General features: G+C 59.3%; 1 protein-coding gene across 3 annotated transcripts in view; it reads left to right on the top strand.

Annotated features, from left to right (window-relative positions):
- Positions 1-1449: 1449 nt before the first annotated feature.
- ZBTB46 (zinc finger and BTB domain containing 46) overlaps positions 1450-27862 on the top strand; it is a 62809-nt gene continuing 36396 nt past the window's right edge. For 2 of the 3 annotated variants that reach the window (XM_032353539.1, XM_032353541.1), the window contains exons 1-2: positions 1450-1645; positions 26515-27483. In XM_032353539.1, the coding sequence (XP_032209430.1) occupies positions 26547-27483 (937 nt within the window). In that variant the 5' untranslated portion in view covers positions 1450-1645; positions 26515-26546. Of the gene's footprint in view, positions 1646-2589; positions 2660-26514; positions 27484-27862 lie in introns of all 3 variants that reach the window. The other variant, XM_032353540.1, reaches the window with a different exon arrangement.

Here is a 27862-nt window from a genome sequence, read left to right on the forward strand (position 1 = left end):
CCAAAGAAAGGCTTGGGGGGGGGGGGCTCCCGGGCCGGCGGTGTCAGAGCAGGCAGCGGGAAGGGAGTGGGCTGAGGGTGTCCGCACAGCCATTTCCAGGCGCCGCTAGAAGTGAGGGAGTGTCCGAGCCTTTCATCGCCGGCTGCCAGACCGCGGCTCGCCCTTGTTCACTCAAGGAGAATTTCCCCCGCGGCCTGCCCTCCCGCTGCAGCCAGTGAATGCCTCCTTACACATCCCGAGAGAGCGTATCCATAATGGTCCGCCGCCTCCCACCTCCCGAGGAATTCCGCGGCGCTGGGCCCGCGGGGAGGCAGGGCGCAGACGGCCCGCGGGGCCTCGCCATTGGATGGCCTGCTCGTGCTCGACTCCTCTGCGCGCCCGGCCAGCCACAGGCTCACCTCCCTTCCCACCGCCGCGCCCGCGAGAGGAAGCGAGGTGGCCTTTGCCCCGCACAGGCTGGCCAGGAATGTGGGGCCACGCTTCCCATTCAGCCAGCCCGAGGGCTCGAGGACAGCGGGCGGTGAGGGGGGACGCGCAGGGGCCATCCCGGGCAGCGCGGTTCCAGACCGTTTAAAGGGGTGTGGGGTAAGGCCCAGGCGGCTTGTTTCCCGGCCCTTCGCTGGGGCCGCACCCGCACGGGACAGACGGCGCGGCGGGAAGAACCCACGCGCGCAGCCGCCTGCGCTCCTAAGTTGGGCAAAACCAAAGTCCCAGGGACAGGCACTGTTACGCGCGGCCCGCGCCCCGAGGTGCTCCCCTCCCGGGGCGCGCCAAGGTCCCCCGACGGCGCGAGCGCGCAGCGCCCGGCCCTCCTCGGCCCCGCGCCCCGGCAGAGCCGCGACAGCGCTTTCCCGCCGCACGGCGCGAGGTCCGCACGGCCGCCTGAGCAGGTGGGGAAGTCTCGAAGTTTGCGAGACGCGCGCGGCGGGACTGCGCATCCGGCGGTGGGGACGGCTCGTGGCCCGGGGGCCCGCGCGCCCCCGAGGAACAGGCGCGTGGGCCAGGCCGGGTGCGCAGCCGAGAAAGGGGTCGGGGTGCCCTCGCCCCGAGCCTCATCTCGCGTAGGGGTGCTCTGCCCGCCGCTCGGCGCCCCCGCGGGAACCCGCGCCGGTGCTCGGAGACCCCCACGCCGCGCCGCCCCCGCCCCCCGCCAGCCCAGGGGAGGGGGCTTCCCACAATGCCCAGCGAGCTCCAGCCCGCACTTCCGCTGTCCGGCCGCCCACGGCGGGGGGGGGGCGGAGGAACCGACCCCCGCCGCGGCCCCCTCCCGCCCCGCGGCGCCGAGCCCGGGGCCCAGCGAGGGGCGGGGCCGGCGGCCGGGCCGGCGGGGGCGGGGCCCGGGGCGGTGGCCGCGGCCCGGGCGCAGCGCGGGCCAATCAGCAGCGGCCGGGCGCGCGCCGGGGGGCGGGGTCAGGGTCCGCAGGCGGGGCGCGCGCGCGGGCGGCGGGGGCCGCGGGGTTGGAGCGGGCGCGGGGGCGCGCGCCGGCCTGACGGACGGACGGACGGACAGACGGACGGAGCAGCCGAGGCGAGCGGGCAGCTCGGACCCGCCCGGACGCAGCGCTCGCCCGGCGGCGGCGGCGATCACCGGCGCCGGTCCGGCGGCCGCGGCGCCCGCCCTCGCCCGCGCCCCATGGGGTCACAGGTAAGCGGCGCCGGCTCATTGTCCGCGCGGCCGGGCAGGCGCATCGCGGCCGGGCCCGGCCGGGGCTGCTCTGAGCCCCGGCAGCTCCGAGCCGGGGCGCGCCCCCGCCGCCTGCCGCCCCGCGCCCCATGCGCCCCGCCCCGCGGGGGCGCCCTCCTGGCCCCGATCGGCGCGCCCCGGCTGCGGCTCCGGGGGCGGCGGTGGCGACCCGGCCCGGCTCCTGCCGATCCCCGAGCCCGGGTGGCTCGGGGCGGGGCGGGCGGGGGCGGCGCGGGGTCCCCGCGGGGCTGCGCGCGGAGGCGGTGGCGGCGGGGCTGCCCGGCGCCCCTCGCCCTCCGCGCCTCCTGCCGCCGCCGCCGCGATCCCTCCCCCGTCACCTCCGAAAGGGGAATTTTCCAGCTGGTAATTTCTGCTGCGTCAACGCCCGGCCCCAGGAGGCAGCCCAGGGGCGTCCTGGCGCCCCCCGCCCGCGCCGTCCCGCGCGCCCCCCGCCCGCGCCTCCGAGCCGCACCCGGACCCGCCCGCGCCGAGTTTGCCAAGAGTCGGAACTGCGGGAGGTGGGCGCGGGCGGGTCCCCGCGCCCCACCGGGCCTTGGGGGTCATTGTCTCCCCCTGACGCCGGGCACCGGCCTCGTCTCCATTTTAATTGCTGGATGAGCCAGGGCGCAGGGGCCTCGGGGCCGGGCGGCCAGAGGAGCGCGGAGGAGACGGGGCGCGCCGAGCGACCAGGGGCGCGCCGAGCGGACGGGGCGCGCGGAGGGAGCCGGGTCCGCCGCGAGCCGTGTCTTTGTTTCTCCGTAAATAGACATGTCAGTTTCACAGGGTGGCACGAGTCACTGTCTGACAACTCAATCCCATGGCAAATGGGGAATTTTCTACGCCAGGAGGAGGGCTGTGGCTCGTTGGGGTTCCCCCGGCCCCGCTAACAAATTTATTATTCGTAGGTTTAACGGACCACGCACAATAGGGCTGGACGGAGGAGCCTGGGTACACACCAAAAGGGGTGAAGAACAGGTATTTTCTGACCCCGAGGAAATACAAACAAAAGAAAGTTTGACTGAGATTCTCAGCGCATTTCCCCACGCTTTCCGTGATACAATCTCAGCGACGCGTTTGTCGAGGATTACGGTGGCAAGATTGTTATCAGCATTGTTTAAAGAAATGCTAATTAGGCAACGCGTTTTGCAAACTGCTGGGCGCGGACACCTGTGCACGGAGTGCTCGCGCGCATTTTAATTGTGCCAGTTGTAGAATCTTTCCTATCGGATTTATTATCAAAGCTAACTTTCCGTTTGGGTGGCAGACTTGTGGATTCGCTCTGTGGCCGGCCAGCACGTTGCCGGCACCGGGCAGTATTTCCACTCCGCGAGAATGGAAAATGGTGCGTTCATCAAAAGGAAACTTAGAGGAGGGTTTTTCACATGAATAATGAAGTAAACAGGAGTATTTTACCAGCTCTCGTCCTCTTGGTTTGTTTTGTGATAGTTTTAGATATTTCCAACTGAAAACTTTGGGACGCCTTGTTCCCCCAGAAAGGGTTAAGTGAATGCTAGGGGCACCTGGGCCGCAGGTACTGAGATTTCCGCCCTGGGTCCCCTACAAGCCAGTGATTGTCTTCACGCCCTTTACTGAAGGAGGGAGGGGTGGTGGCTGAGTTTTCTCTAGAACACGGTGGAATGTACTCACTCATGGGCTATTCAGAAGCCCCAAATTCAGCCTTTCTTGGAGGCCAGCCTTGGGACATTTAGTTAAGCCTCTCATTGACATCATCATGGGTGTAAGAATTTTGTTTTGATGCGATAGTTTCTGCTCAGGGTTAGCGGTTTTCTGTTTGAAAAGGCGTTGTTCCTGTGCTCAGAGCTGTGTCCACCCACTGTCCGGTGTTCCGGACTGGCTGGCCATTGCCTGCAGGGGCGCCCTCCTTCTGCGATGCTCTGTCCCCACTCAGTTATCCAGGGCAGTCCCTTGGACCCTTGCCCTGTGACACCTGTGGCCCATTACCCTCATGACCCCTGTGTTCTGCGGGCACACAGTAGCACAGAGAGGGTGGGGTGAACTCCTGGAAAGGGCAGGACCACTCCAGGACTTGAGGAAATCCCTCAGCCTGTGGTCCCTTCACTGCCAGACGGGGTGTTATTTACAAACATGTTATACAAAATTAAGTTTTGACAGAGTGAACTTTCCAACCTCATCCTTATGTGGGGCTTTTCAAATTAAGAGAAATTGGGCCACTCTGTCCCTGTGGTCTGTGTTTCTGGGACAGCTGTACAGCATTTCTGCTTTGTTCTCTACCAGAGGTCTTAGACCAGCCTCTAAGCGCCAAGGAGACCCATTTAGTGCTTGGTGTTTAGAAAGCGCCACGGCCCGGGAACCTGAGCTGATTCCTCACTGTGCCCAGGTGCCTTCTTGGCTGCTGTGTCAAAGTTCTAGAAGCCACCGCTCCCCCTCGTCATCACTCACACCCATGTCACAGCACCTGCCGCCACAGTTCCCTCTTCTGGGGTTTCACGCTCCTCCGTGACTCACGCTCTCATAACCATACAGGCTTTTTCTTCCTTCTGATCTAATATATTTTACCTTAAACTCTGTTCAGAGATGGCAGATTGTCAAGAATTCCCCTGTATGTCTGCCCCCTCCCCTGAAAAAAGAGATCCTTCCTGTTGCTAACAAGTTTGCTCTAATGGCCTGGCTGTTAGGGATAAGTGGGTGATGACAAACCTCTATCCAGGCCACAGGACCGATGTAAATGTTTGAAACACGGTCTCATCCTGATCATGGTTCTCGTGTGTCCTCTGCCCCCAGCTCGGGCTGTGGCGTGGCTGGGGTCCCACACCGTGAGCTCAGGGAAGGTTTCAGCCTAAAAACTTCGAGTATCTTCTGTATGCATACTCAGACTTTGTGTTCTGGTCTGCCGGTGATGGCACAGTATGGCTTGTGACATTATTTGCTGATGAAAAAGTCGTGGAAAAGAGAAATACCCTTTCCTAACAAACTAAAAAACTTGTGTATTGAAGGATAAAAGGAGCTGGCGGGGTCAGATTCGACCTTAGTATGATCTACACAAAGTTTTCTGTTCAGTTTCTTATCAGCAATGCTATGAAGTCATTCTCAGATTGAAAAATTACTAAATACTGGAGCACCTGGGTGGCTCAATGGGTTAAGCCGCTGCCTTCAGCTCAGGTCATAGTCTCAGGGTCCTGGGATCGAGCCCCGCATCAGGCTCTCTGCTCAGCGGGGAGCCTGCTTCCCTCTCTCTCTCCGCCTGTCTCTCTGCCTGCTTGTGGTCTCTCTGTCAAATAAACAAAATAACATCTTTAAAAAAAAATTACTAAATATTTTTTTAACATCATTTGGACTTAGAAATTGCTAACCTAGATATTTTAGAGTAGAAATCGAGAAATACTGTTTACATATTTTTCAACAGTGTTCACAGAGCTTCTGTGTCTTGACAAGCGTGTGTTTGAGTCACATTAAAGAGCTGTTCCCGGGCCTCTCCCTCATGACAACTCCCGGGGATTGTCAGTCCCCTAAAGGCTGCAATGGGCCAGCTTTTAGGCCCATTTTGATGATCTGTTGGGACAAGGTTTCTGTGAGGGGTTGATGATCTGTTGGGACAAGGTAAGCATTCCTCAGACACAAGAACCACTAATGTGACCCAATGTAGGTGACAGATGCTGGTGAAACAGCCCCAGAGCTCGAAGGGGGAACAGAGTGCAGACCAGCTAGTGGGGAAGGGGGCATCTGAATCCCCAAAGGCTGCTGGAGGGAAGGGGCATCATGCAGACTCCTACCCCATCAGGCACGGACCCTCCGGTCCAGACCTTGTGGAGCAAATTCTGTTGTGGCCTCTGCTTTGCCGAGGACAATGGCCAGTGAGAGTGCAGGACTGCACGGCCGGCGGGTTCCGGGGGCACTGGGCAGTCGTGGTGGTTTCGGGTCCCGCCTCCCGCGGGGGCCCATAGGCCACTCCGGGTCTTTGGAAGAGCCGTGGGGAAGTGGTCCTTGGTCACCTGTAGCTGCTTGGGGGGGTGGGGGCTCTGTGTGGGCCTCAGCCTCTGCCCCGGCAGCAGGGAGGTCTTCCCACTTGCCCGCAAACTAAGAAGAGCCCCACGTGTGTGGGCATCCTCGATTTTTAAAACGGCCTCATTTCTGAAGAGTTCGGTCAGACTCGGTGCTCGCGGGTGCGAGCTCTGTTCTGTTTCCTCCTCTCCCATCTAACCTGCCGCTTCCCTGCAGAAAGGGAGGCCTCCCACCCGGCGGAGGGAGTGTCCCCCTTCACCGGCCAAGCACAGCTGAGGTCCGGTGTCCTCTTCCTTCTCTGTAGAAGCAAAGGAGGCACCTCAGAGTCCCGGGCCGCGCGTGGAGGGTTTCAGAACCTCAGAGTCAGGAGCGCTTCTGTGGAAGGTGGACGTCCCACAGGGCCACCATGGCTGCTGGGGCTTTGGGCCAGTCCCCTTCTTAGTCTGGCCAGGTAACCTGGGGAGCGCGGGGCCAGGGGTCTGACCTGGGGTCTTCTGTCCGTCCCGCTCTGAACGTTCAGTCCTGCTGTCACGCCCGAGGCACGGAGAGCAGAAGGGCTGGTGGCTCTTGGGTGGGCAGATCCTGCGCTGACCTGCGTGCCGAGCTGGCCCTTGTTTCCGGGGCACTGAGGCACTCGGAGAGGCGTTCTAGAGACACGCTCCCGCTCGCCGCCCGCCAGCCAGCGTGCACGCAGCGCCCAGAGCCGTCTGTCCGGGGTGGGGACCGGCCGGGGGGACGGCGAGCGTGGGGGCCGCGGAGGAAGAGGGTGAGAGGCTTCAGGTGCGCCGTGACCTCTGAGGCATAGTCTGGGGTCTCCTGGTCTTGGTGTGGCCCGGGTGACTCCGAGAACGGCGGATTTCCTCTCCTCCCCGCGCACGCAGAGTAGCCTTTTGTCCGGGAAGCTCGAGGGCTGCTGGGCCTCCGAGACAAGAGCAACGTCTCGGTTTTGCTTCGAGGCGGAGAAGGCTCCCCCGGCGCAGGGCACCGTCTACCGGGCTTTACGGGGCTCACCGGCTCTTCCTCGTCCTGCGGACCGGCCGCGGGCCTGACAGCGGTCCCGTGCCCTGGAGGGAACCTGCCCAGACCTGCACCAGGCCCTGCCAACTGGGGAGGGGGCAGCGTCTCTCGGCCCCCTCCCCCGTGCTTCTCCAGGCGCGGGCGGCATCACACCACCCTTCGTGTCCGGGTCCAGCTGCCGGGGCCCAGGAAGCCACCCCGTCTGTTGGGGACTGAATCCCTGTTGGCGGCTGGCCAAGGGGTCCCGGGGATTACAGGGCGAAGACCTTCTGCCTCCTTCTCTTGGGTTCCGAGAGGCCCACGGTGCGTGGCCAGCTGCAGGGATGGGCGCAGGGAGGCTCCCGCAGCCTTCCGCGAGCCCTCGGGGACAGCATGCCCTGCGGACAGGCCGAGGCCCCCCTCCCTCGGGCTGGGCTCGTGGCCCGTGTCCAGACTCAGAAGACTTGGCCGGGCGGCCCCGCCCTCAGCGGCACCCCTGCCCTCGCCTGCGGCGGGTTGTGGGAGCACCGCGTTTTTCCCGTTTCGTTTCGGGTGTCTCTCAGCACTTCCTCCATCGGCTTCTGAAACGTCACAGGTGGGAGTTTCCCGGCACAAAGCTTCGAGGATGTGAGGTCCTGCGGACTGGGTCCTGCAGCTGGTGAGGGCTTGGGGCCTGCCGCAGGTCTTCTCAATTCTGAACATTTTTAGTAACATCATAGCCTGTCCTGTGATTTGGGGTGACTACTACTTAACGCACTGAGCCACGCAGGCGCCCCAACCCCGAAGTATTTTGAAGAGCTTTCCAGAGCTCCTTAGCAGACACAGTCTCTCCAGGAGCAGTACACGCGCGTCCACGACGGGCTCACAGGGAGGCTAAACAAAGTGGTTTTTGATACTGGGTAAGCTTGACTTTCTCGGGTTTTCTTTCTTATGTTGGCAGAACGAGACCAGAACAAGGAGCAAGAAGGTGACACTGTCTTTGGACGTCCCTTTGAGCGACTGACTATTGGTTGAACAGGGGGCGCCTGGGTGGCTCCGTGGGTGAAGGGTCTGCCTCCGGCTCAGGTCATGATCCCAGGGTCCTGGGATCAAGTCCCCCGTTGGGCTCCCTGCTCAGCGGGACGTCTGCTTCTCCCTCTGCCTCTCCCCACCCCCTGCTTGTGTGTGCATGCTCCCCCCCCCAAATAAATAAATAAATAGAATCTTTAAAAAGAGAGAGGAAGACCATTCTTCTCTTCATCTTGAGGTTGTGAGTTCAAGCTGCATGTTGGGTCTAGAGAGCTACCTAAATAAACTTAAAAATATTAAAAAGAGAGAGAGAAGTTGGCGTAATGCCCTGCTCGCTGAATGTGATCGGAAACGTGGCGAGGAGTCCAGATGCAACGGGCAGTCTTGAACTTGGCCTCTCCCCTGCTCGGGGTTTTGGGCCGCGGCGGCTACTGTGCTTTCTTCAGCGTGGTGGAAACCCCACCAGCCGCAGCCCTGCTCGCGCGACGGGTGGTGGGAAGGTTCTCTGCGGCCCTAACGTGCTCTCACGATGGGGCGGGCCCTGAGTGTTCTCGGGTGTGCGTGAGTGCCCAGGGCCCCGAGGAGTAGGTCAGGCAGGGTCAGCACTGGGAAGCCTGCCGTGCCTGCGTCGGGCGGGCCTGCTGCCGCACAGAGCCCTCGTGCTCTGCCCCACTCCGGACGCGCTTCGCTCTTTCCCTTGAGGCCGGTAACCACGCCTTGGAGAAGGCACCCGCACACCAGGTTTGCTCGAGGTCATTCGTGGTCACCCTACTTTTTAACTTAAACTGATCTCTGCCTTGTCTTGAGTGAGAATAGTCATGAAATCACGAGTCTGATGTCTTGGTGGCTTTTTTGGGTACACACTGAAATGAACATGTAACTCTCAGTTTGGAGACGGGTTTGTCCGAGCCGACCGGAAGCTGGCCTTGGCGTCACCCTGGTGTGCGGCCCGCCCCCTAGGGGCTCAGGATACCCCTGGGTCCACCCTTCTGCTCTGTGTCTCAGGAGTGGCCCACACCCTACACTTCCCTTCTCAGGCTCACGCCGGCTGGGGAAGGACCTGTGCTTCGGCCCCAGCCACAGAACCATGGGCAGGGCTGAGGGGCAGCACCGCCATTCCTGCCCGGCCTGTGGATTCTGAACAGCAGCCGCTTGGCCACGTGGCTTTCCCGGGTGCGGGGGCAGAGTGTGTCAGCGGTTCTCCCCGTGGAGCCCCTCCGGAGCTTCCCCACACGCTGCTGAGTTGTTTGGGGTGGTAGCTGGCGGCACAGGGCGTGAGGGGAGGAGCCCTTCCTGCCGCACTTCGGGCGGCCCTGCAGGGAACAGGGATGTAGGTTAGGTCGCTGCTGGGAAGACCGTCCTGGGACTGTCGTAAGAAAGCCCCGCGAGCCTGGGGTCTACACACAGAGCTTCGTTCGCTTGCAGCCCTGGAGGCCAGAGGCCCAGGTCCAAGTGCCGGCAGGGCCACGCCCTCAGCAGAGGCTCCGGGTGAGGCTCCGGCCGCCTCGTCTGGTTGTGTGTCTGCCTGGGATCCTGGCTGTTCCTGGCCTGTGGATGGGTTGCTCCAGCATGTCCAGCCGTGTACACGCGTGGCCTCCTCCCCTGTGTGTCTAGATCAATCACACTGACCCGACTTCCACCTAATGCGGTGATGCGCCTTCCAGACGCGGTCACACTCACAGGTGTGGGGTCAGGACTGGAGCGCGGCTTCCTGCAGGCCGTGGTCTGTCCCGGGCATGTCCGCGCCCATGTTTCTCGGTCCTGCGTCATGCAGTCCTCTCAGTCAGCCATTGTCCCTTCTGGGGACCGTGTAGTAGGCAGGTGAGAGCGTGCGGCAAGTCTGCACCCAGCCCCCGCCTGTCACCGGCCGGGCCCTTGCCAGCAGATGTGTGCTTCCGGGGAAGTGACAGAGACGGGCTGCAGAGGCGTGGACGGCCATGCCTGCTGTGGGCAGGTGCTGTGGGGCCCATGCCAGGAGGCAGGTGACAGGGGTCGTGCGCTTTGGAGCGGGGGTGACTAGAGATGCAGCCACGGGCACCCCGTGGGCAGTGAGGGCAGCCAGCTGTTGTGGCCGCTCCGCAGCGGGTGATGAGGCCCCTCTGGGCACCTGTCTCTGCCGGCTGAGTGCACCCCCTAGAGCCAGGCAGCCCGCGGGACCTACCTTTCCAGAATGTTCTTAATGCTTCTGCTGAGATACACCAGAAAATGCAGGATAGCAGCTGTTGAGACACAGTCTTTAAATTCAGAAAACCTTGTCTTGTGTTGAAGTAACATGTAGAACTTAACACATCAAATAATACTGTTAAGTGGCTGGTCTGAAGCTCCGAATTGTGAAGTAGCTACAAGAGCCGGCCTGTTCTGTGGTCACTGCCGAAACCATGGGCACGTGGGTGTGGCTGTTGTGGTTTAGTGTCCACGGTCAGAAAGATGTGGTCCTCTACCGTGGACCCCGAGGTCCAGCCAGGAGGGTCGGAGGTCACTTAAGGAACTCAGGTGCTCTGTGCTCCCTGGATAGGCGGGGCGGGGGGGCGGGTGTCACTGCTGTCATCGCCGTTCATGCTTATGGCCCTCCCACAAGGAGCAGACCCCACGGGGAGTGGAGCAGTGGCCCCTGCAGACTTGTGTGAACCGTGGTCCACATGCATGAGCCATGGTCCGTGTGTGTGAGCCGTGGTCCGCGTGTGTGAGCCGTGGTCCGTGCATATGAGTCATGGTCTGCGTGGGTCTGAGCTGTGGTCCGTGTGTGTGAGCCGTGGTCCGCGTGTGTGAGCCATCGTCTGTGTGTGTGAGCCGTGGTCCACATATGTGTCTGAGCTGTGGTTTGCATATGTGTGTGAGCCGTGGTCCATGTGTGTGAGCCATCGTCTGTGTGTGTGAGCCGTGGTCCACATATGTGTCCGAGCTGTGGTCCACGTGAGCCATGGTCTGTGTGTGTGTGTGTGTGTGAGCTGTGGCCTGCCTGTGTGTGAGCCTTGGTCCATGTGAGTCTCAGCTGTGGTCTGCATACGTGTGTGAGCTGTGGTCCATGTGTGTCTGAGCCATGGTCCATGTGTATGAGCTGTAGTCCGCATGTGTGTGAGCCGTGGTCTGTGTGTGTGTGAGCCGTGTTCCACGTGTGTCTGAGCTGTGGTCTGCGGGATCTGACATCAGATCAGTCCGCGTCTGCGTCTCTAAATCAGAGATTCTCCCAGAACTGGAGAAGCTGTGCGGTTCCTCCATAACCAAAGTGTTAGATGCGTGCCTCCGACGTCTTCAGGTGTGGGCAGAATTGGAGACAAGGTCCCATCGCCACTTGCAGTGCTTCCCTGCTCCTCTGGCTTTGCTGTCCCTCTGAGTCTTGCTCCGGTGGGTGTCACTCAAGCCGCGTCCCCTGCAGGGCTCCGCCAAGTGTGGCTGAGACTCGCACTCACGCACCCACAGCTCATCTCGGCTGCCACACCTGGCCTGGGTTCCATGCTCCCGTGGGGCCCCATGTCTTCACGCTGGACTGGAGTCTGGACACGTTCCACTGGAGGTGGCAGCTCAGAAACGGCACTTTTTTTTTTTTTTTTTAAGATTTTATTTATTTGACAGACAGAGATCCCAAGTAGGCAGAGAGGCAGGCAGAGAGAGAGGGGGAAGCAGGCTCCCCGCTGAGCAGAGAGCCCGACGAGGGGCTCGATCCCAGGACCCTGAGACCATGACCTGAGCCGAAGGCAGCGGCTTAACCCACTGAGCCACCCAGGTGCCCCAGAAACGTCACTTATTCTGTTTGGTACCATGTGTTTGCGGAGAGACCTTGTGTGCTGGCCTTGCTGGTGGGATCCTGCGACCTGGAGGAGCCCCTTCCTGTCCCCCTGTGATGGTCCCTGAGACTAGGCGTGGGGGGAAGGGGTGCGGGGGGCACAGGTGGTGCAGCCCCACGTGGCCATAGGGATGTTCAGTTTGTGGGGTGCCCCGGTGGCTCTGTGGGCTGGGTGTCCGACTCCTGATCTCGGCTTAGGCCTCACAATGCAGGAGTGTGCGGGCTCGATCCCACGGCACTGAGATCATGACCTGAGCCCCCCAGGTGCCTCTGGTCTGCTCTGGGTTCAGAGATGTACTTGGAGTTTGCAAAATAATTACCACCTGTATAAGTTTTCTTTTAAAATTTGAGATTTGGAGGTGTCTGGGTGGTTCAGTCGGTTGAGCCTCTGCCTTCGGCTCAGGTGGTGATCGCAGGGTCCTGGGACTGAGCGCTTCGGGCTCCCTGCTCAGCAGGGGGTCTGCCCCCCTCCTCCTGTCTGCCTACTTGTGATCTCTGTCAAACAAATAAATAAAAATCTTTAAAAAAAATTTGAGATTTGTCGTCGGTTAATAACCTGCAAGAGCATCTCTAGATTCGTTTAATCTCCTGGAGGCCTCACTTCTCTTCATGTTGATTTTCCTTTAGTTTTCACTGAACACAAATTAAATTTACCTCTGCCTCTCTTGGTATGTGGGAAACATGGGTGTGTAGTTTTGCTTGAGTTCGGAACTTTCCTGTTAGTGAGAGAGTTTGTCGCAGGGGGTCCCTGCGGCGGGGGGTCAGTGCTGGAGCCTGTCTGCGTTTGGAGGGCTGCAGGTCTTTCCTTTTGAGTATTTTGATGGAGGCTTGTCGTTTTCTTCGGAGTCGTGAGCTACTCTTACTTAGTTGTCTTCCCAGATGGGTCAGTTTTACCCACAGCCGGCACTGGGACTGAGGAGTGTGAGGGCGGACCGCCCCGGAGCCTCGGCAGCGGATGGAGTCGGTGCACGGCCGGACGGCCCGGGTTTGCTTCTAGAAGTCCCGTATCATGGAGGGAACGCTGGCATTCAGCAGAGCTGGGGAGGAATGTGGGTTTGTTCACCAGCACTGTTCACACACAGCTTGCTGAGTCCTCAGCAGAAGGACCAGCCGCGCCCCTGTGGTCTCCCTCCTCCAACCCCAGCATGTGCGGATCCGGCGGGTTGGCCTAAGCTCAGCACTCGGCAGGCCTGACCGGGCCCCTCATGCTCACAGGCCGGTGTGTGGGACCTCACTCGTGTCATCCTGCTCAAGGTCACTTACCCGCCACCCTCTTTCCTGCATCGCCAGTTGGACGATGGCAATGGGTTTAAGGGGACCTGAGAGGTGTCCCACGTGCCAGCCCCTTTGTCCAAGCGCAGAGGGAAATACCAGTCACGAAACTGGCAGTCAGACTGCTTGTGCCCAGGGCCCTGCTGAGGGATTTCCTTTTGCTCCTTGGAAGTCAGAGCGGAGGTCCCGGGGCTTTGGCAGGCCCTCTGTGCCACGTGGTCAGGTGCGGGCAGGACGAAGCCGTCTGTGTCCTTGTGGGGGACCCTGCGCCCCACGGTTCCAATGTTGTAGATGAACCACGGGCTTTGCAGGGTTTTGGGACGCAAGGAGGCAGACTGTCCTTGGTCCCGAACGGAACATTTGTACGAGTCCAGCACAGGCTCCCCTGCGGTGCCTCCAGCCACAGACAGGAGTGAACAGGGCTTCGTGCCGACTTCTCTCTACGGAGGCTGCGCTCCTCCTCCTGGACTAATTTCACACGCGCTAGCCTGCTCCCTGCAGGGGCCGGGTGGGCTCGGCTGTTGTGTTTGAGTGTTACGAGTGACACCTGGCCCTGCGAGGAGACAGGCCGTGCCCACGCATCTCAGGGTCCGTGTTCTCAGCTGTCATTCCCTTCCATTTACTTGTTACAAACCTCTGAGTTTCAATGTAAACAACGTTTCTTGTTCACCTAAATCGGGTCTCGTTCGCTTTTAATATGTCGAATTCTGCTTGGTTGTTTTCTGGTTGTCAGGCCTTTGGGTGATTTCTTACTTCTTGCCATTATAAATAGAAGTGCTGGCAGCATCTTTGAGCAAATTAGCATTTGGGGTCATTTCCTTGGGGTAGTGTTTCCCAAACGTGGAATTACTGGTCAGCGACACCCACGTCTTGTTGCGCCACGCTCTGTGGGCCATGCTCCAGAAGGACCGTGGCTCCCGGCTCTGTGGTGGCCTGTGACCACCTTCACTGGGTTGCACGACTTCGTGTTACTTTTTCAGCCTCGTGCACACAGACGTTTTCTTGGACATCGTCTCTCAGAATGGTACGTTTCCCTCCGCTTGCTCTAGGTATTGCCTAGATACCTTTGAAGGTTTACTGTCAGGTTCCAGGATTAACTGACACGGGCTGGGGGGCTCACCCAGCGCCCTGCCCAGACCAGCCTCTGGTGTCCTCCCCATGGGGACTGGGAACAGGAGCGTGCGCGGATTTGGTGTTGAAGGTAGATGACACCTGGGCTGTGGTACAGACCCTTGTTCCTGAGGGCTTTGCCACACAGGGCTGCCCACCACCCCAGCGAGTGTGTCCTGGACCCCCGACGCTGTGCCGGTGCCGTTCCCAGAGCAGGACCCCTCCCGCAGGCTGCCCAGAGGCCAGCACTCTCGGTGCCCACTTCCTTCAGCTGTGGACACTGCCCGCAGGACAGACCTGCAGAGCCCCTCATGTGCCCGTCCTGTCCCCCACAGTACTGAGTAGTCCCCCTCGAAACCCAGGTCTTTCCTTGTGAATCGGGAATTTCACTTCTTCAAGGGCTTTGGGGCTGGTCCCAGGGAAAGAGGGGCTTTCCCTGGGAGAGGCCCTGTCTCCCTCACGTCCCAGGGTGCCTTAAGCTTTCCCCACCCCCACTCCAAGCCCACAGGTTCCCTGGGGGCAAGAACCAGCCCCTCCCCCAGGACTCCTTCTGCAAGACAGCCCCCCTCCCGGGGGCCTGCTGGCCAGGTCGGCCCCAGCTCGGCCTCTGGCCTTCATCATGCGCCCCTGCCTGGGCCCCCTGCGGCCTGGCCTGTGCCCCAGCTGGTGCTGCTCTCAGTCGGGGGCTCCCCTGGCCGCTGCGGGGATGCCGGGAACCAGTGATCTGTTCTCTGCTGGGACCTGGCCAGTTCTGGGACCCGCCGTGTTGATGTCTTTGTGAGTTCTGGGAACTGACTGATCCATCACTGGGGGCCATGCGGTGGGGGTTGGGCTTGCCTGCCGCTGGCCTCTGCTCCGGCCGGGAACGTTGGCTCACTCGGCAGCTGTCCGTCTGTCCGTCCATCGCTCGTTCGGTGTGTGAGGAGTGCTTGCCTGGGAAGGGCCTGTGCCATCTCTGCAGCACTGAGAGCCGTGCTTGGAAGCCTGTCCGATCGGCCCGCCGAGGTTCTGCTGGGTACCGGGGCCGCCCTGCGCTGGCGTCCCGGATGCCGAGGGGGCTCGTGCTGCCTGCTGCCTGCCTCAGACGTGCGCTTGGGGCGATCCAGGCCCAGGGGCTCAGGAGTGGGACCCCTGTGCCCCCACAGCTGCTCTCCTTGTCAAGTGTACAACTTCCCAGGAAGGAGCATCTAAATAAAGGTCTAGCGTGTTACTAGATGTGAGCAGATGTTGCAAAATGTTTCCAACTGGTCAGTCTGGTTCAGGGGTAGGTGGGAGTTCTCTGAATTATTCCTACAACTTTTCCAATAGTTGCAAAGTGTTTCAAAACAAAAAGTTGAACGAGCCGGGGGAAGGGCTTCACCTGCTGCCGGAGAGCCTGCATTGCTTCTAGCTCCTTCCCTGTGTGGGGTCTATTTTTGTCTTGGTGGCAGGGAGCACAAGTGTGTAGAGTTAACATTTCAAGTCACAGCACATCTCAGGTTTAAAATTCACAGACATAGTTTTCCTGGCTTGGGAAGCCGATCAGCCTTCTTTTTAAGAAAAAAAAAAAATTGGGGCGCCTGGGTGGCTCAGTGGTTGGGCCTCTGCCTTCGGCTCGGGTCGTCATCCCAGGGTCCTGGAATCGAGCCCCGCATCGGGCTCGCTGCTCAGTGGGGAGCCTGCTTCCTCCTCTCTCTCTGCCTGCCTCTCTGCCTACTTGTGATCTCTGTCTGTCAAATAAATAAATAAAATCTTCTAAAAAAAAAAAAAAGAAAAAAAAAATTAAGTGTGGCTTTTCCTGGGGCTTTTGTGACAATGTATCACCAACTGGGGCTTAAAACAACAGAGAAGTGTTCTCTGGCCACTCTGGGTTGGGAGTTGAAGTCAGGGCCCTGGGGTTCCCGGGGAGGGTCCGTCCTGCCCTCCGGCTCTCGTGGCTCCAGGCCCTGCGCTGTGGCACCATGGCTCTGTCTCTGCCTCTGTCTTCACAGGGGCATCTCTCTGTGTGTTTCTGTTCAGATTTCTCCTTTCTATAAGGACACCAGTGCCATTGGGTCATGACCTCATCTTAAACCTTGGTTAAGTCTTCAAAGACCCTATTTTCTCAAATAAGGTCCCGTTCATAGGTGTTGGGGGTTGGGCCTTCAACATGGTCCACCACAGTGAGTGGCTGCATCGTCCCTGGCTTTGCTGCCAGCTGGTGGGAACGTCAGAGCCGACCCCAGAGCGTGTGCGCTGTCACATCTGGAGCCATGTCTCCCGGGCACCGATGACACGGAGCTGGCATGTCCCAGGGAGTGTGGCTGGTTGGCAGCAGCCTGACCGTCCACCCGTAAGGCCACCAGCCCACGAGCTCCTTCTTCTCCCAGCACTTAGTGTCGGATGTTTAAACGACGTTTCTGGGGGGGTGCCTGGGGCTCAGTCGGTGAAAGTTCTGCCTTCGGCCCAGGTCATGATCCTGGCGTCCCGGCGTCAGGCTCCCTGCCCAGCGGGGGACCTGCTCCTCCCGTTCCCTCTGCCACTCCCCCGACTCGTGCTCTCTCTCTCTCTCTCACTCTGTCTCTCAAATAAATAAATAAATCCTAAAAAAAAATTCCCTGAATTCAACGTGTAACTCAGTCCTGCAGGTCTCATGTGACAAGGGTGGTTGTGTTGGCCTAAATGTGTGTTGGAGCGAGCCTGCGGAGCGTGAAGTGTGGGTCCCGTGCCCAGAAGCTCCCGGACTCAGCAGCAGAGGCTCGGGGACTGTTCTGGGAGCTCCGGGAAGCTTCTGGGAGGAGGAGTCGGTGTCTGGCGGCTGGAGGGCTTACTATCCCTCTTCCGTTCTGTGCAGAATTGGCCTTTATCAGTCAGACCTGTTAAATTAGCACGTTTATACTGCCCGATGCCTCACGCCTAACCAGAACGAGCTAAAAGGATCCTAACTGCCCCTTAAGACCAAGCATGGTTTAAAGAAGAAGCATCCAGAACGAGACTAGGTCTGGCGGGATGTGTCTGGGAGAATGAGCATAAAGCCCTGACCTCTTCCCCTTTCTTTTCCCAGCCCACAAGACACATCCCCCAGACCAGCTTCCCAGCAGCGGAAGCCGAGAAACTGGAAGTCAGAGCGGCCGTCCTCAGGCGGGCACACAGGACTGGCCTGTATCTGGGGCCTCTCTCCAGAACTGCGACCCTGTGCAGCCCTTTTCTGACCTTCCCTACCCCTGGAGCACGGTCCTGTGTGCCAGGACTTGAATGAGGGCCTCTCCCCTTGAAGTGCTGGTCTCTGGGTCCCCGTCTTGGTGGCTGGTGCCCCCACCACCTTGAGGCCTGGCAGAATCCCTGACCACTGTGGCACTTGGCTCTCGGCTTGTTCTGGGCCTCTCGCTGGCCCGGCCAGCGCTCTCATGGGGACTTCCTAAGGCCTCTGTTTTGAGGTCTCGCGTGCACTTGGAACTGTCCTGAAACATAGGCTCGATGCCTCTCAGCGGTTCTGTGGCCGACTAGGTTCTTGTCCATGTGACATCAGATAGGCCTGAGTCCCCCAGGAGCCGGGCTGGAACCGCCAGGCGGTGGCTCAGTGGTCTTGTACCTGGTGGGGTCAGGGTGTGTCGGGGATGCTCGGGTGGCCCTTTGTGCCACACTTGTCTTAGGTCAGCTCCTGCGACTGAGTAGCTGGGCACAGACTTGTCCACCTACAGGGATGGACATTGGCGGCTCCTTGAGGCTCAGTCCCAGGCCAAGGTCTGTGAGGGAGGGGCTGCTCTAGGCCCTGAACTCTGGGATGGTGGCTTGTGGGGGGCCTCTTCAGAGACCCGTGCTGCCCTCTAAATATATGCTTCTCCCTAAGTCGCCCCTGTGAGTGGTTTGTACCCCACTCTGGGGAGCTGCCCCTGCCCAGCCCCTCCACAGCAGCTTCATGCTGTTCTAGAATCATCCCTGCGGTGACTTTGGGCTTCTGGGGGGGCACCCTGTGTGGGATCCTCAGCCTTGGGTGGGTTCCGGGCCATGGCAGGCAGGTGCACGGGTTGATTTCAGCCTGGAATCTCTGCCCTGCTTAGACATGCACTCGGAGGGTCTGCAGTAGAGGCCAGGGGGTTTGGACAGGGGGGCACCTGGGCACAGGCCAGGGTGGGGGGTGCCCCCGAGAGAGGAAGTGACTTGAGGCAGGTAGGGCGGCCCGTGGGGGGTGGGGGCACTCCCGGCTCCCCGAGGACGAGGAACCGAAAGAGGCACAGAGGAGGGGCCGGAAGTGGGGTGGGCCTGCCCCGTGGCGGGAGAGCGGCCAGGTTTGCATTTTTAGCTCAAGCCAGGGCCAGTGTGGAGGATGTGGAGGCCTCCAGCCCCGCTCACCGCTTTGTGTTCAGCAGAGAAAGTAAGGGGAGAGCATGTCCCCCGTCACCGGCCACGACCTGACGTGCGGGGAGTCCGATCTGTAAAGACATTTCTCCTTGTGGGTGCCCTACCCTTGGCATTTCAGAGCACAGGGACCATCGGAACAGCCCAGACTGTGGAAATAACATCCACGTGCGGAGCTTGGAGCCGAATTTCAGGGCAGCTGAGCTCTGCCCGCGGACGGGCAGGGCGGGACAGAGAGCCTCTTCCCCTGGGACGAGATTGCTTCTCCTCTTGTCCGAGTGCCGTGTGGCCCTCGGTGGCCATCCTTGGCAGACGTGCACAGTGTGTGTGTGCGCGTAGCTGCCTAACACAGACCGCGGACCCACGTCTCCGCGCGGAGACCTCTTCTCTCCCTGGCCTGGCGGCCCACGTCCTTGGGGGCATCTGTCCCTGCGTCTCCGTTGTGTACGGACACCACCAGTCCCGTCGGACCAGGGTCCTCCTAGAGACTGCGGCTGAACCAACTGTACCTGCAACCGCCCCGCCGCGAGGAAGGCCGTGTGCTGAGAAGGGGGTTAGGAGCCCGACAAATGAATTTTAGGGGACAAAAGCCGCCGTACAACAGATGGCAACAAACGGGCCCAGGTTTGCAGTTGAGCAAGGACAGAGGTCCAGTCGCCTTTACCGAAGCGCAGTTTACATACACCGACTGCGGCATTTAAAGTGCCTCTGAGGGGGTCTGCACACAGTGGGGACACCGTCGCGGAGGACGCCGGCCACGGCCCCAGCCCCGGGTTAGCTGGTGCGCTCCAGGCCTCCGTAGAAGGCGGTGCGCTCCACATGCTAGCCGTGCGTGGCGTCTGTCACTCCCCACAAGCCCCCGGAGATTCACGCGTGTCTGAGAGTGACACTAGGCACGGGGCTGGGGACACGTGGATGCCTTCCTGCCGAGCGTGTCCGTGGGTCGGAACGCGCCCCACTTCCCCATGTCCCTGCGGGCGCATACGAGTGCCGTTGCTGGGTTTGGGGGTTACCCGGGCCGTGTCTGCACGCAAGCCCTCACGGGGGCCGTGCTCCCGGGCTTCTCGTCCTGGCGCCTGTGTGGCCACTGTCGCCTGCATCTCCCTGAGGCCTGAGGACGTTGACCACCTTTCCACTGTCTGCCGGCTCAGGTATCTTTCCTGTGATGTGACTTCAAAATGTGATGCATTTAAAAAATCCCACCAAAATAACTCCAAGGGCGGTTTTGGTGTAGTGAGGCTGGCCCAGACGTCTGTGGGGCCACCGTCTGTCCCCCGTGGGGTTTCTGTGGGGCAGGAAGATCATGTGGCTTGGTTCTAGCACTGGAGGTGTCTTGGTTCCACTTTTAAACAGTATTTGTCTGTTAGATGACATTTAACAGAGAAACTTAAATAAGCTTAAATTGAGCTAAACCGACACATGGACACACGCAAGTTCCAGGTTAGAGGTAAGAAGGTGAGGGAACATCTCGGTTTGTGTGTGTGTTTGAGAAGGACACGCATGCCTTACGAGTCGTTCCAAATTAGACATGGGCTTTTCTGGAGTGGGACTCAGTGACCAGCCCTGGGGGGTCCTGCCGGCTGGTGGGGCTGACCTGATGCTTGTTTGCTAGTAACAAGGACCCCAGGTCTACGTTACGCCTGCTGTTGTGGGAACCAGTCGTCTTCCCAGTGACGCTCCTTGCGGATGAGAGGAGCAGGGGACCCCAGCCCGGTCCCTGAGCTCAGGACACGCAATGCGTCGAGCGACACGCGTTCACAGCAGACTGCGTGGTTCTGGTGCCTTCTGAGGCCTTTGGATTCTCCCCGTGCAGCACCAGCCGTCAGGTGACAGGCGGAACAGGTACGAAACGTACGTCTCCAACAGGACAGACTCTGCTGACAACCGGTGAACAGGGCTTTCTGCTTGAGACTCCCTCACCTTCAGGTCCCGGGAGGAGAAGGTTTTGGGATGTTAGATCCTGTAACTCCCCAGACGGCCGGAGATTGGGGCGCCCTGTACCAGTCCCTTAGGGAGCTGCCCGGCCCTCAGCATCCTGGACGCCCGAGTCAGAGCCAGTGGGGAGGAGGCTGGCAGAAGCCAGTTCCGGCGCTTGGGACGGAGCGTGCCGTTCTCTGTGCTGGCACCGTGGCATCCGCATCCTTTCCCTTGGGTCGCCGCCGAGTCGTCTCTGGAGCCTGCACGGGACAGTGGGACGGGCTTGGTTCTGAAGCTGGCTCCTTGGTGGCCAGGAGCTCCGTGTCTTTGAGCTTTGGGTGTCTTGGCAGGTCGGGGTCGCCGCCCCATCTTCTCTGGAGGCTGCGGGGTTGGAAATGCCACCTGAGTGTCACACACATATTGCCTCCTTCGTTGGGAGTCTTGGTGACTAGCACTGTCCACCGTGTCCCCAGTTGTCCATGCTAAGGGGTCCCAAGTCCGCATCAGTCCCCAGCGCTGCTCAGGTGACACGATCTCTGAAGTCTGGTCTGGAATGTGGATCCAAGCTAGTTTGGTACCAAAGTGGTTCTGTTTATGAGTGATTCTGTCTGAAGCAGCATCTCTCAACAGCATCTCTCGATCAGCAAGCTCTAAGTGGGGAACCTAGAGGAGAAATAACGCGAGTTTGGAAAACCAGGAGGGGAAGGGTGCAGCTTTGTGGAGTCCTCAGCTGCCGGGCTGCTGATAGAGCACCTCACCCGCCTTCAGACCCTGACCTCACAATGCTTGGCATCTGGACCACAGCTCCTCTTTGAAGGGCCCCATACTCAGGAGGGCACTGCTCACGGGCCCTGGAATTCGTGAGCGTGGCCAGTGCTCCACGGAGCAGCGCAGGTAACGCAGGGATGACGGGTCACCTGTCCACAGGTGTGTGTCCGCGGCCAGGCTGGTCTCCATGACCTGCTCTATGTCCCAAGGGCAGGCGCGCTCTCCTTGCCCTCAGAGAGGAACCGCCGTGAGCAGGCTTTCATCTCAAGGCTGCATCTTACCTGGCCGGCCAGCCGTTACTCAGCAGGACACCTGAGCTCCGGTGCGCGGGACTCCCAGGAGCCCTTACTGATGGGAGAGTTATCAGCTTTGTAACGTGAATTCCGTGGTTCTCCTCAAGCTACATTTTTAAAAAATGTACCCTTTTTAAAAAAATATATATTTTCTTCATTTATTTGAGAGAGAGCATGAGCAGAGGCAGAGGGAGAAGCAGGCTCCCCACTGAGCAGGGAGCCCGATGGGGGGCTCCGTCCCAGGACCCCAGGATCATGACCTGAGCCGAAGGCAGACACTTAACTGAATGAGCCACCCAGGTGCCCCAGACCAACTCTGTGTACCCTTACTATTTTCATAGGAGACTCCTGTTTTAGACTCCCTCTTTTTAATGTACAAGTAACTTTTTCCCTAATGGAAATTGTACGGTTTTTCTACTATGAACGCTGTGTAAAGTGCATAGCTGGTTCTTAAGCTGCGCAGATCGAATAATAACTTATTTTACAGTTTTCCACAGAAGGTGAAATTATTTTAGAAATGCAAATCCTGGGGCATCTGGGTGGCTTAAGCATCTACTTTCAGCTCAGGTCATGATCCCAGGGTCCTGGGACTGAGCCCCCGCATCGGGCTCCTGCTCTGGGGGAATCTGCTTCTCCCTCCCCACTCCCCCCGCTTGTGCTCCCTCTCTCGCTGTGTCTGTCTCTGTCAAATAAATAAATAAATAAATAAACTCTTAAAAAAGAAATGCAGATCCTATGAGGTAGTTGTTCCTTGTATAAAATGGTGTTTTATTTCCTTTCCGTGGTTCGTCCCGATTCTTGCGGGGTCTGTTTCGGTGGCGAGTAGAGACTTAGTATTCGTACGGGAAACCTGGGGATGGTGCGTACCGCTCGCTGATTGGAACGCAGGGTCCCGAGGCCGTTGGTGCTCCCATCACATGGCCAGGAACCAGGTGCCACTTCCCGAGGCCTCCAGGCATTAAACTGGCGCCTGTAGTTTCCATGGTGGTTTTCCTCAACTTGAAGCCCCTCTCGGACCCTCCCTCGACGTGTGGTTCCTCTGTGTCTGCAAGGTTGGGCCGGAGGAATGAAGTCACTCCTGGGTGGGACCCCTGTCCTTGCCACACCCTTCTGTCCCGACTCAGACAGTGTGGGGTGGGGACCACCCCTTGGTTTGTGACTCCCCTCCGGGGGCTCTGGGGCTCAAGGTCGAGAGCCGCTGGTGCATCCGAGCACGTGACCCTTCCCCACAGCCCGTTCCGGACCTGCTTCCTGTTTCTCCTTCTTGGTGGCCAGGCCTCATCGGGGACAGGGGTGGCTGCCGAGCCCGCAGGCAGCGTGCAGAAGCAGCGTGCTAACTCCCGGCCTCTGATGCTGGGGCAGCGGCCTGGGCTCTGAGCTGCGTCCCAGCGCTTGGCCGGCCGGGACGAGGGAACAGGTGCTGGGGTCCCTGGGGCACCAGCTCTGCCAGTGCAGGTGCCTCCAGCAGGAAGGAGTGAGGAGGCTTGTGGGGAGGCGCCCCGGACCCGGCCGGCCGAGGGAGATGAGAGCCTTTCGCTGTCTAGCCTGTCTTCCGAGCCTGGGAGTGGGAAACCGAATGACCACTTTTCTCACTGGGCATTTCATGTCACTTCATTTCATTTCATTTATTTTTAAGAAATGAGACCTTTTATTTTTTAAGATTTTATTTATTTGACAGAGAGAGAGAGGGCACGAGCAGGGGGAGGGGTAGAGGGAGAAGCAGACTCCCTGCCGAGCGGAGAGCCCGACGTGGGGCTCGATCCCAGGACCCCGAGATCATGACCTGAGCCGAAGGCAGACGCTTCACCGACTGCACCGCCCAAGTGCCCCTAATTTTTATATATCTTAATCTCATTTCCACTAGAATATAAAGGAAACTAAAAATCAGGGTCTATGAACGTTAACATTTCCGTGAAAGCAGCAGCTACAAAAGGTTTTTAGGTGAGTCATGGAGGTTACCTGCTCACAGCATCTGTTCACGAACCCGACAGCCCGAAGTAGCAAAGACCGTGTTGGAATAGAAGCTACAGACCTTTACTGTTCTTTTTTAGAGATGAAAGTATTACAGATAAAACCGAACCCCCCTGCGTTATACCCCCGGCCCGCGCTTCCCGACTCGCCTGCTTCACGACGGTCGCGAGCTCCGCGGTGAGGCTCCTCCGCTCATCGGAGTGAGGACGCCGGGGCGCTCGCTCAGTCTGCGCAGACGCTCTCGTGAGGGCCCTGCGACTCGCTTAGTCTTCGTAATGGCCAGAAGCTAAGAGTGATCACTACTTCCACTTGGCCGATGAGGAATTTGAGGTGCAGGGAGGTTAAGCAGCTGCCCCGAGGTCACACAGCGCGAGGTGCGGAGCCGCTTCCCCAGCCGGTGCGCGCTGACTCCAGGTGGGGGCCGTGTGCGTGGACTCACTCCCAGGAAGCGGCCGCCGGGCCTCGGGAACATGAAGTCGGGCTGTTCTGGGCCGGTCCTTCTTGTGATTTCAACCGTGCTCCCATTTGTCGCCCTTTGCGGCATGACGTGTTCACGGAGCACGTTTGGTGTTTCTTCTCTTTGGCAGGTGCAGGCCTGCTCTGTTTGTCCCCGCCGTGCCGTTAGGTGTGCGTGTGACGCGGCTGTCTACGTTTCCTTTTACTTCTAGTTCACGTCTCCCTCCGTGCACAGGTACAAAATGTATTTTGTGATGAGAATTTTAGTGACTTTTTCTTTTAACCGTTGAAAGGTCGCATTCCCGTGCAGCGGACCTACGGTGCTGTATCGGTGTCAGGCGCGCGGCACGCCGGTCCCTTACCCAGTGCTCATCTTCGTAAGTGCTGTTGACCCTGGCCCACCTGCCCCTCCCCCCTCCGTGCTGCTGACCATCAGTGTGTCCTCTAGAGCTAAGAATCCTGTTTCTTGGGGCGCCTGGGGGGCTCCGTGGGTGAAGCCTCTGCCTTTGGCTCAGGTCGTGATCCCAGGGTCCTGAGATCGAGCCCCGCATCGGACTCTCCTCAGTGGGGCGTCTGCTCCCTGCTCCCCGCCCCCCCCCCCCGCCTGCCTCTCTGCCTACTTGTGGTCTCTCTGTCCCTCTGTCAAATAAATAAATACAATCTTAGAGAAGAACAGTCTTGTTTCTTGGTGTGTCTCCTTTTCCCCTTTGTTCATCAGTTTTGTTTCTTCAATTCCACAGGAGGGAAATCGTGTGTGTTTGTCTTTCTTTGACTGCTTTGGCTTACGTTATACCCTCTAGCTCCGTCCCTGTCATTGCGAACAGCAAGATTTCATTATTTTTCTGGCTGAATAACATTCCTCCGTGTGTGTGTGTGTGTGTGGCACACCTTCTTGACCAGTTCTCTGTCTGTGCACACTTGGGTGGCTTCCGAGTCTTGGCTATGTGGACGTTGCTGCCGTAAACATAGGGGTGCGTGTATCCTTCCAAATTAGTGTTTTTGTGTCCTGTGGGTAGATACCCAGTAGTGGACTGGCTGGGTCATCCAGTCGCTCTGTGTTTTATCTTCTGAGGAGCCTCCATGCCGTCTTCCAGAACCGCTGAACCTGTTTGCATTCCTGCCGACAGCGCACGAGGCTCCTTTCTCTCTGCGCCCTTGACAACACCTGTTGGTTCTTGTGTTGCTGACTGTGGGAGGCCACACCTCATCCTGCTTGTGAGCTGCTTTCCCCGATGAGGAGTGACGTGGAGCGTCTTCTCGTGTCTGTGGGCCATTTGTATGTCTTCTTTGGAGAAGTACCTGTTCGTGTCTTCTGCCCACTTTTTTTTTTTTTAAGATTTTATTTATTTATTTGTCAGGCATAGAGGGAGAGCGAGCGAGTGAGCACAGGCAGACAGAGAGGCAGGCAGAGGCAGAGGGAGAAGCAGGCTCCCTGCCGAGCAAGGAGCCCGATGCGGGACTCGATCCCAGGACGCTGGGATCATGACCTAAGGCGAAGGCAGCCGCTTAACCAACTGAGCCACCCAGGCGTCCCTTCTGCCCACTTTTAAATTGGATTATTTGGGTTTTGGGTGTTGCGTTGTGTAAGTTCTTTAGGTAATTTAGATACTAACCTTCTGTGGGATGAGTCACTGCAAATATCTTCTCCCATTCTTATGTTGGCTCTTAGTTTGCTGGTTGTTTCCTTGGCTGTGCAGAAGCTTTCTGTTCTAACCCAGCAGTTGATTTTTGCTTTTGTCTCCCTTGCCTGAAGGGACCTATCTAGAAAATGTCACTGCGACCAATGTCAGAGACATTACTGCCTATGCACTCTTCCAGGGTTTTGATGCGTTTAGGTGTCACATTCAGGTCCCCAGTCTGTTTTGAGTTTATTTATGTGTCTGCTGTAAGAGAGTGGTCCGGTTTCATTCTTCTGCATGTGGCCGTCCAGTTTTCCCAGCGCCGCTGGTTGGAGAGACGGCCTTTCTTGTTCCTTTGTTGAAGATTAATTGACCATATAATTGTGGGTTCATTTCTGGGCTCTCCGTCCTGTTTCACTGAGCTGTGTGTCTGTTTTGTGGCAGTCGTTACTGTTTTGGTGACTGTGGCTCTGTAGTAGAACTTGAGGTCTGGAATTGTGAAGCTTCCAGCTTTGCTTTGCTTTTTCAAGAAAAAACAGCCTCGTCTTTCTCCGGGAGTGCACCGGAAGTGCGACGGGGCAAGTGTGTCCTCCGCCCCCAGGGCCTTGGGCTGTGATCGAATTCGGACGTAATTGGTTACGATGAGGTTGTTCTGGAGTAAGGTGTACAGTATGACCCGTGTCCTTAGAAAACGGGGACACGGGACGTGGGCTCACGGGGAGGAGGTGGGAATCTGGAGGCAGAGACCGGGTGGTGATGCTGATGCGTCCAAGGATGGCCAAGGACTGCCGGCCACCAGCAGAAGTGGGGACAGGTCTGGACACGCCCTCCCGCAGAGCCCTGGTGGGAGCTGGTCCACACCTCTGGCCTCCGGGCTGTGCGAGAGTCCAGTTCTCCGGGCCTCCCGGTCTGGGTCCTGAGTTCTGGAAGCCCGCGGAAGCTAATGGAGGCCGCAGAGAGAACACGGCAGACAGACTAGGAGATGGTTTTAGGGGGGCGCCACAGCAGGGCGCCTGAGTCTCCTGGGCATCCCTGTTTTATTTTTAAGGTTGTGTCCTGAAGGGTGTGGATGAGGCGCCCTTGGGATGTCACATCTGGGAAGAAGTCACTTGAGCTGCTCACTGGCGCTGGCCATTGGGAGCTGTGTGTAGGGTTCTGCTCCTGGGCTGTGCCGGTGGTCAGCCTCGAGCCCGGAAACTCCCTGCGGACGGCTGCTGAGGTCCCCCTGCCCAGAGGCCACCCCGCAGCCGGGCTCCCCGGGACGCTGTGCTGTGCCGAAACTCCACAGGCGCGTGGGTGTCGAGCGCGTGGCTAACTCGCGTGTTCTTGCCCCCACAGAGTCTGCGGAACAGCACCACCAAGACTTCCAGATGAACAACCGGAAGGAAGACATGGAAATCGCGTCCCACTACCGGCACCTGCTCCGTGAGCTCAACGAGCAGAGGCAGCATGGCGTCCTGTGTGACGTGTGTGTCGTGGTGGAGGGCAAGGTCTTCAAGGCCCACAAGAACGTCCTGCTCGGCAGTAGCCGCTACTTCAAGACGCTTTACTGCCAGGTGCAGAAGACGTCGGACCAGGCTACGGTCACACACTTGGACATTGTCACGGCCCAGGGCTTCAAGGCCATCATCGACTTCATGTACTCGGCCCACCTGGCCCTCACCAGCAGGAATGTCATCGAGGTGATGTCCGCGGCCAGCTTCCTGCAGATGACGGACATCGTGCAGGCCTGCCACGACTTCATCAAGGCCGCACTGGACATCAGCATCAAGCCAGACGCCTCGGACGAGCTTGCGGAGTTCGAGATCAGCGCCCCCCCCGGCAGCAGCACCGATGCGCTGATCTCGGCCGTGATGGCCGGAAGGAGCATCTCGCCGTGGCTGGCCCGGCGCACGAGCCCCGCCAATTCCTCTGGAGACTCGGCCATCGCCAGCTGCCACGAGGGGAGCAGCAGCTACGGGAAGGAAGACCAGGAGCCCAAGGCCGACGGGCCCGATGACATCGCCTCGCAGTCGCTGTGGCCAGGCGACGTGGGCTACGGGTCTCTGCGGGTCAAGGAAGAGCAGGTTTCGCCGTCTCACTACGGAGGGAGCGAGCTGCCCTCCGCCAGGGACGGCGCGATGCAGAACCCCTTCTCCGAGCAGGTGGGAGGCGACGGCTGGCAGCCCGCAGGTCGGAGGAAGAATCGGAAAAACAAGGAGACGGTCCGGCACATCACGCAGCAGGTGCAGGACGAGAGCCGGGCCGGCTCCCCCGTGGCCTCTTTCCTTCCGACGTCCGGGTGGCCGTTCAGCAGCCGAGACTCAAGTAAGCCTTTTGTTTCTTCTGGGCCGGGGCGAGAGCCCGTCACCCTGTGCATCAGTGGCCCTTGGCCGTTCGTTCTGCAGGTGAAGCCGCGCCTTCCAGGCTCCCCCGGTGCCTCCCCCAGGGCCGTCTCCAGTGGCGGCAGATGGGTCCAAGCGCATGGACTCGGACTTTGGGGACCCCAGCCGTCCGAGGCCCCGTGTCCCAGGCCCACGGGGCCCACCTGAGGTGGGGCTTCTCTAACGCTGAGGGGTCAGCGGCTGGAAAAGGGGGGTGACGCCTGGCATGGGGTCAGGTTGAAGGGTCCGCTTCCCTTCTTAGCGGAGAGCCTTTCGTAAGTACCGGGGAGGGGACCTTCATCTTAAAAGATTTAAACGTTAAA

Source organism: Mustela erminea, chromosome 7 (genome assembly GCF_009829155.1).
Source record: "Mustela erminea isolate mMusErm1 chromosome 7, mMusErm1.Pri, whole genome shotgun sequence".
Classification (NCBI taxonomy): Eukaryota; Metazoa; Chordata; class Mammalia; order Carnivora; family Mustelidae; genus Mustela; species Mustela erminea.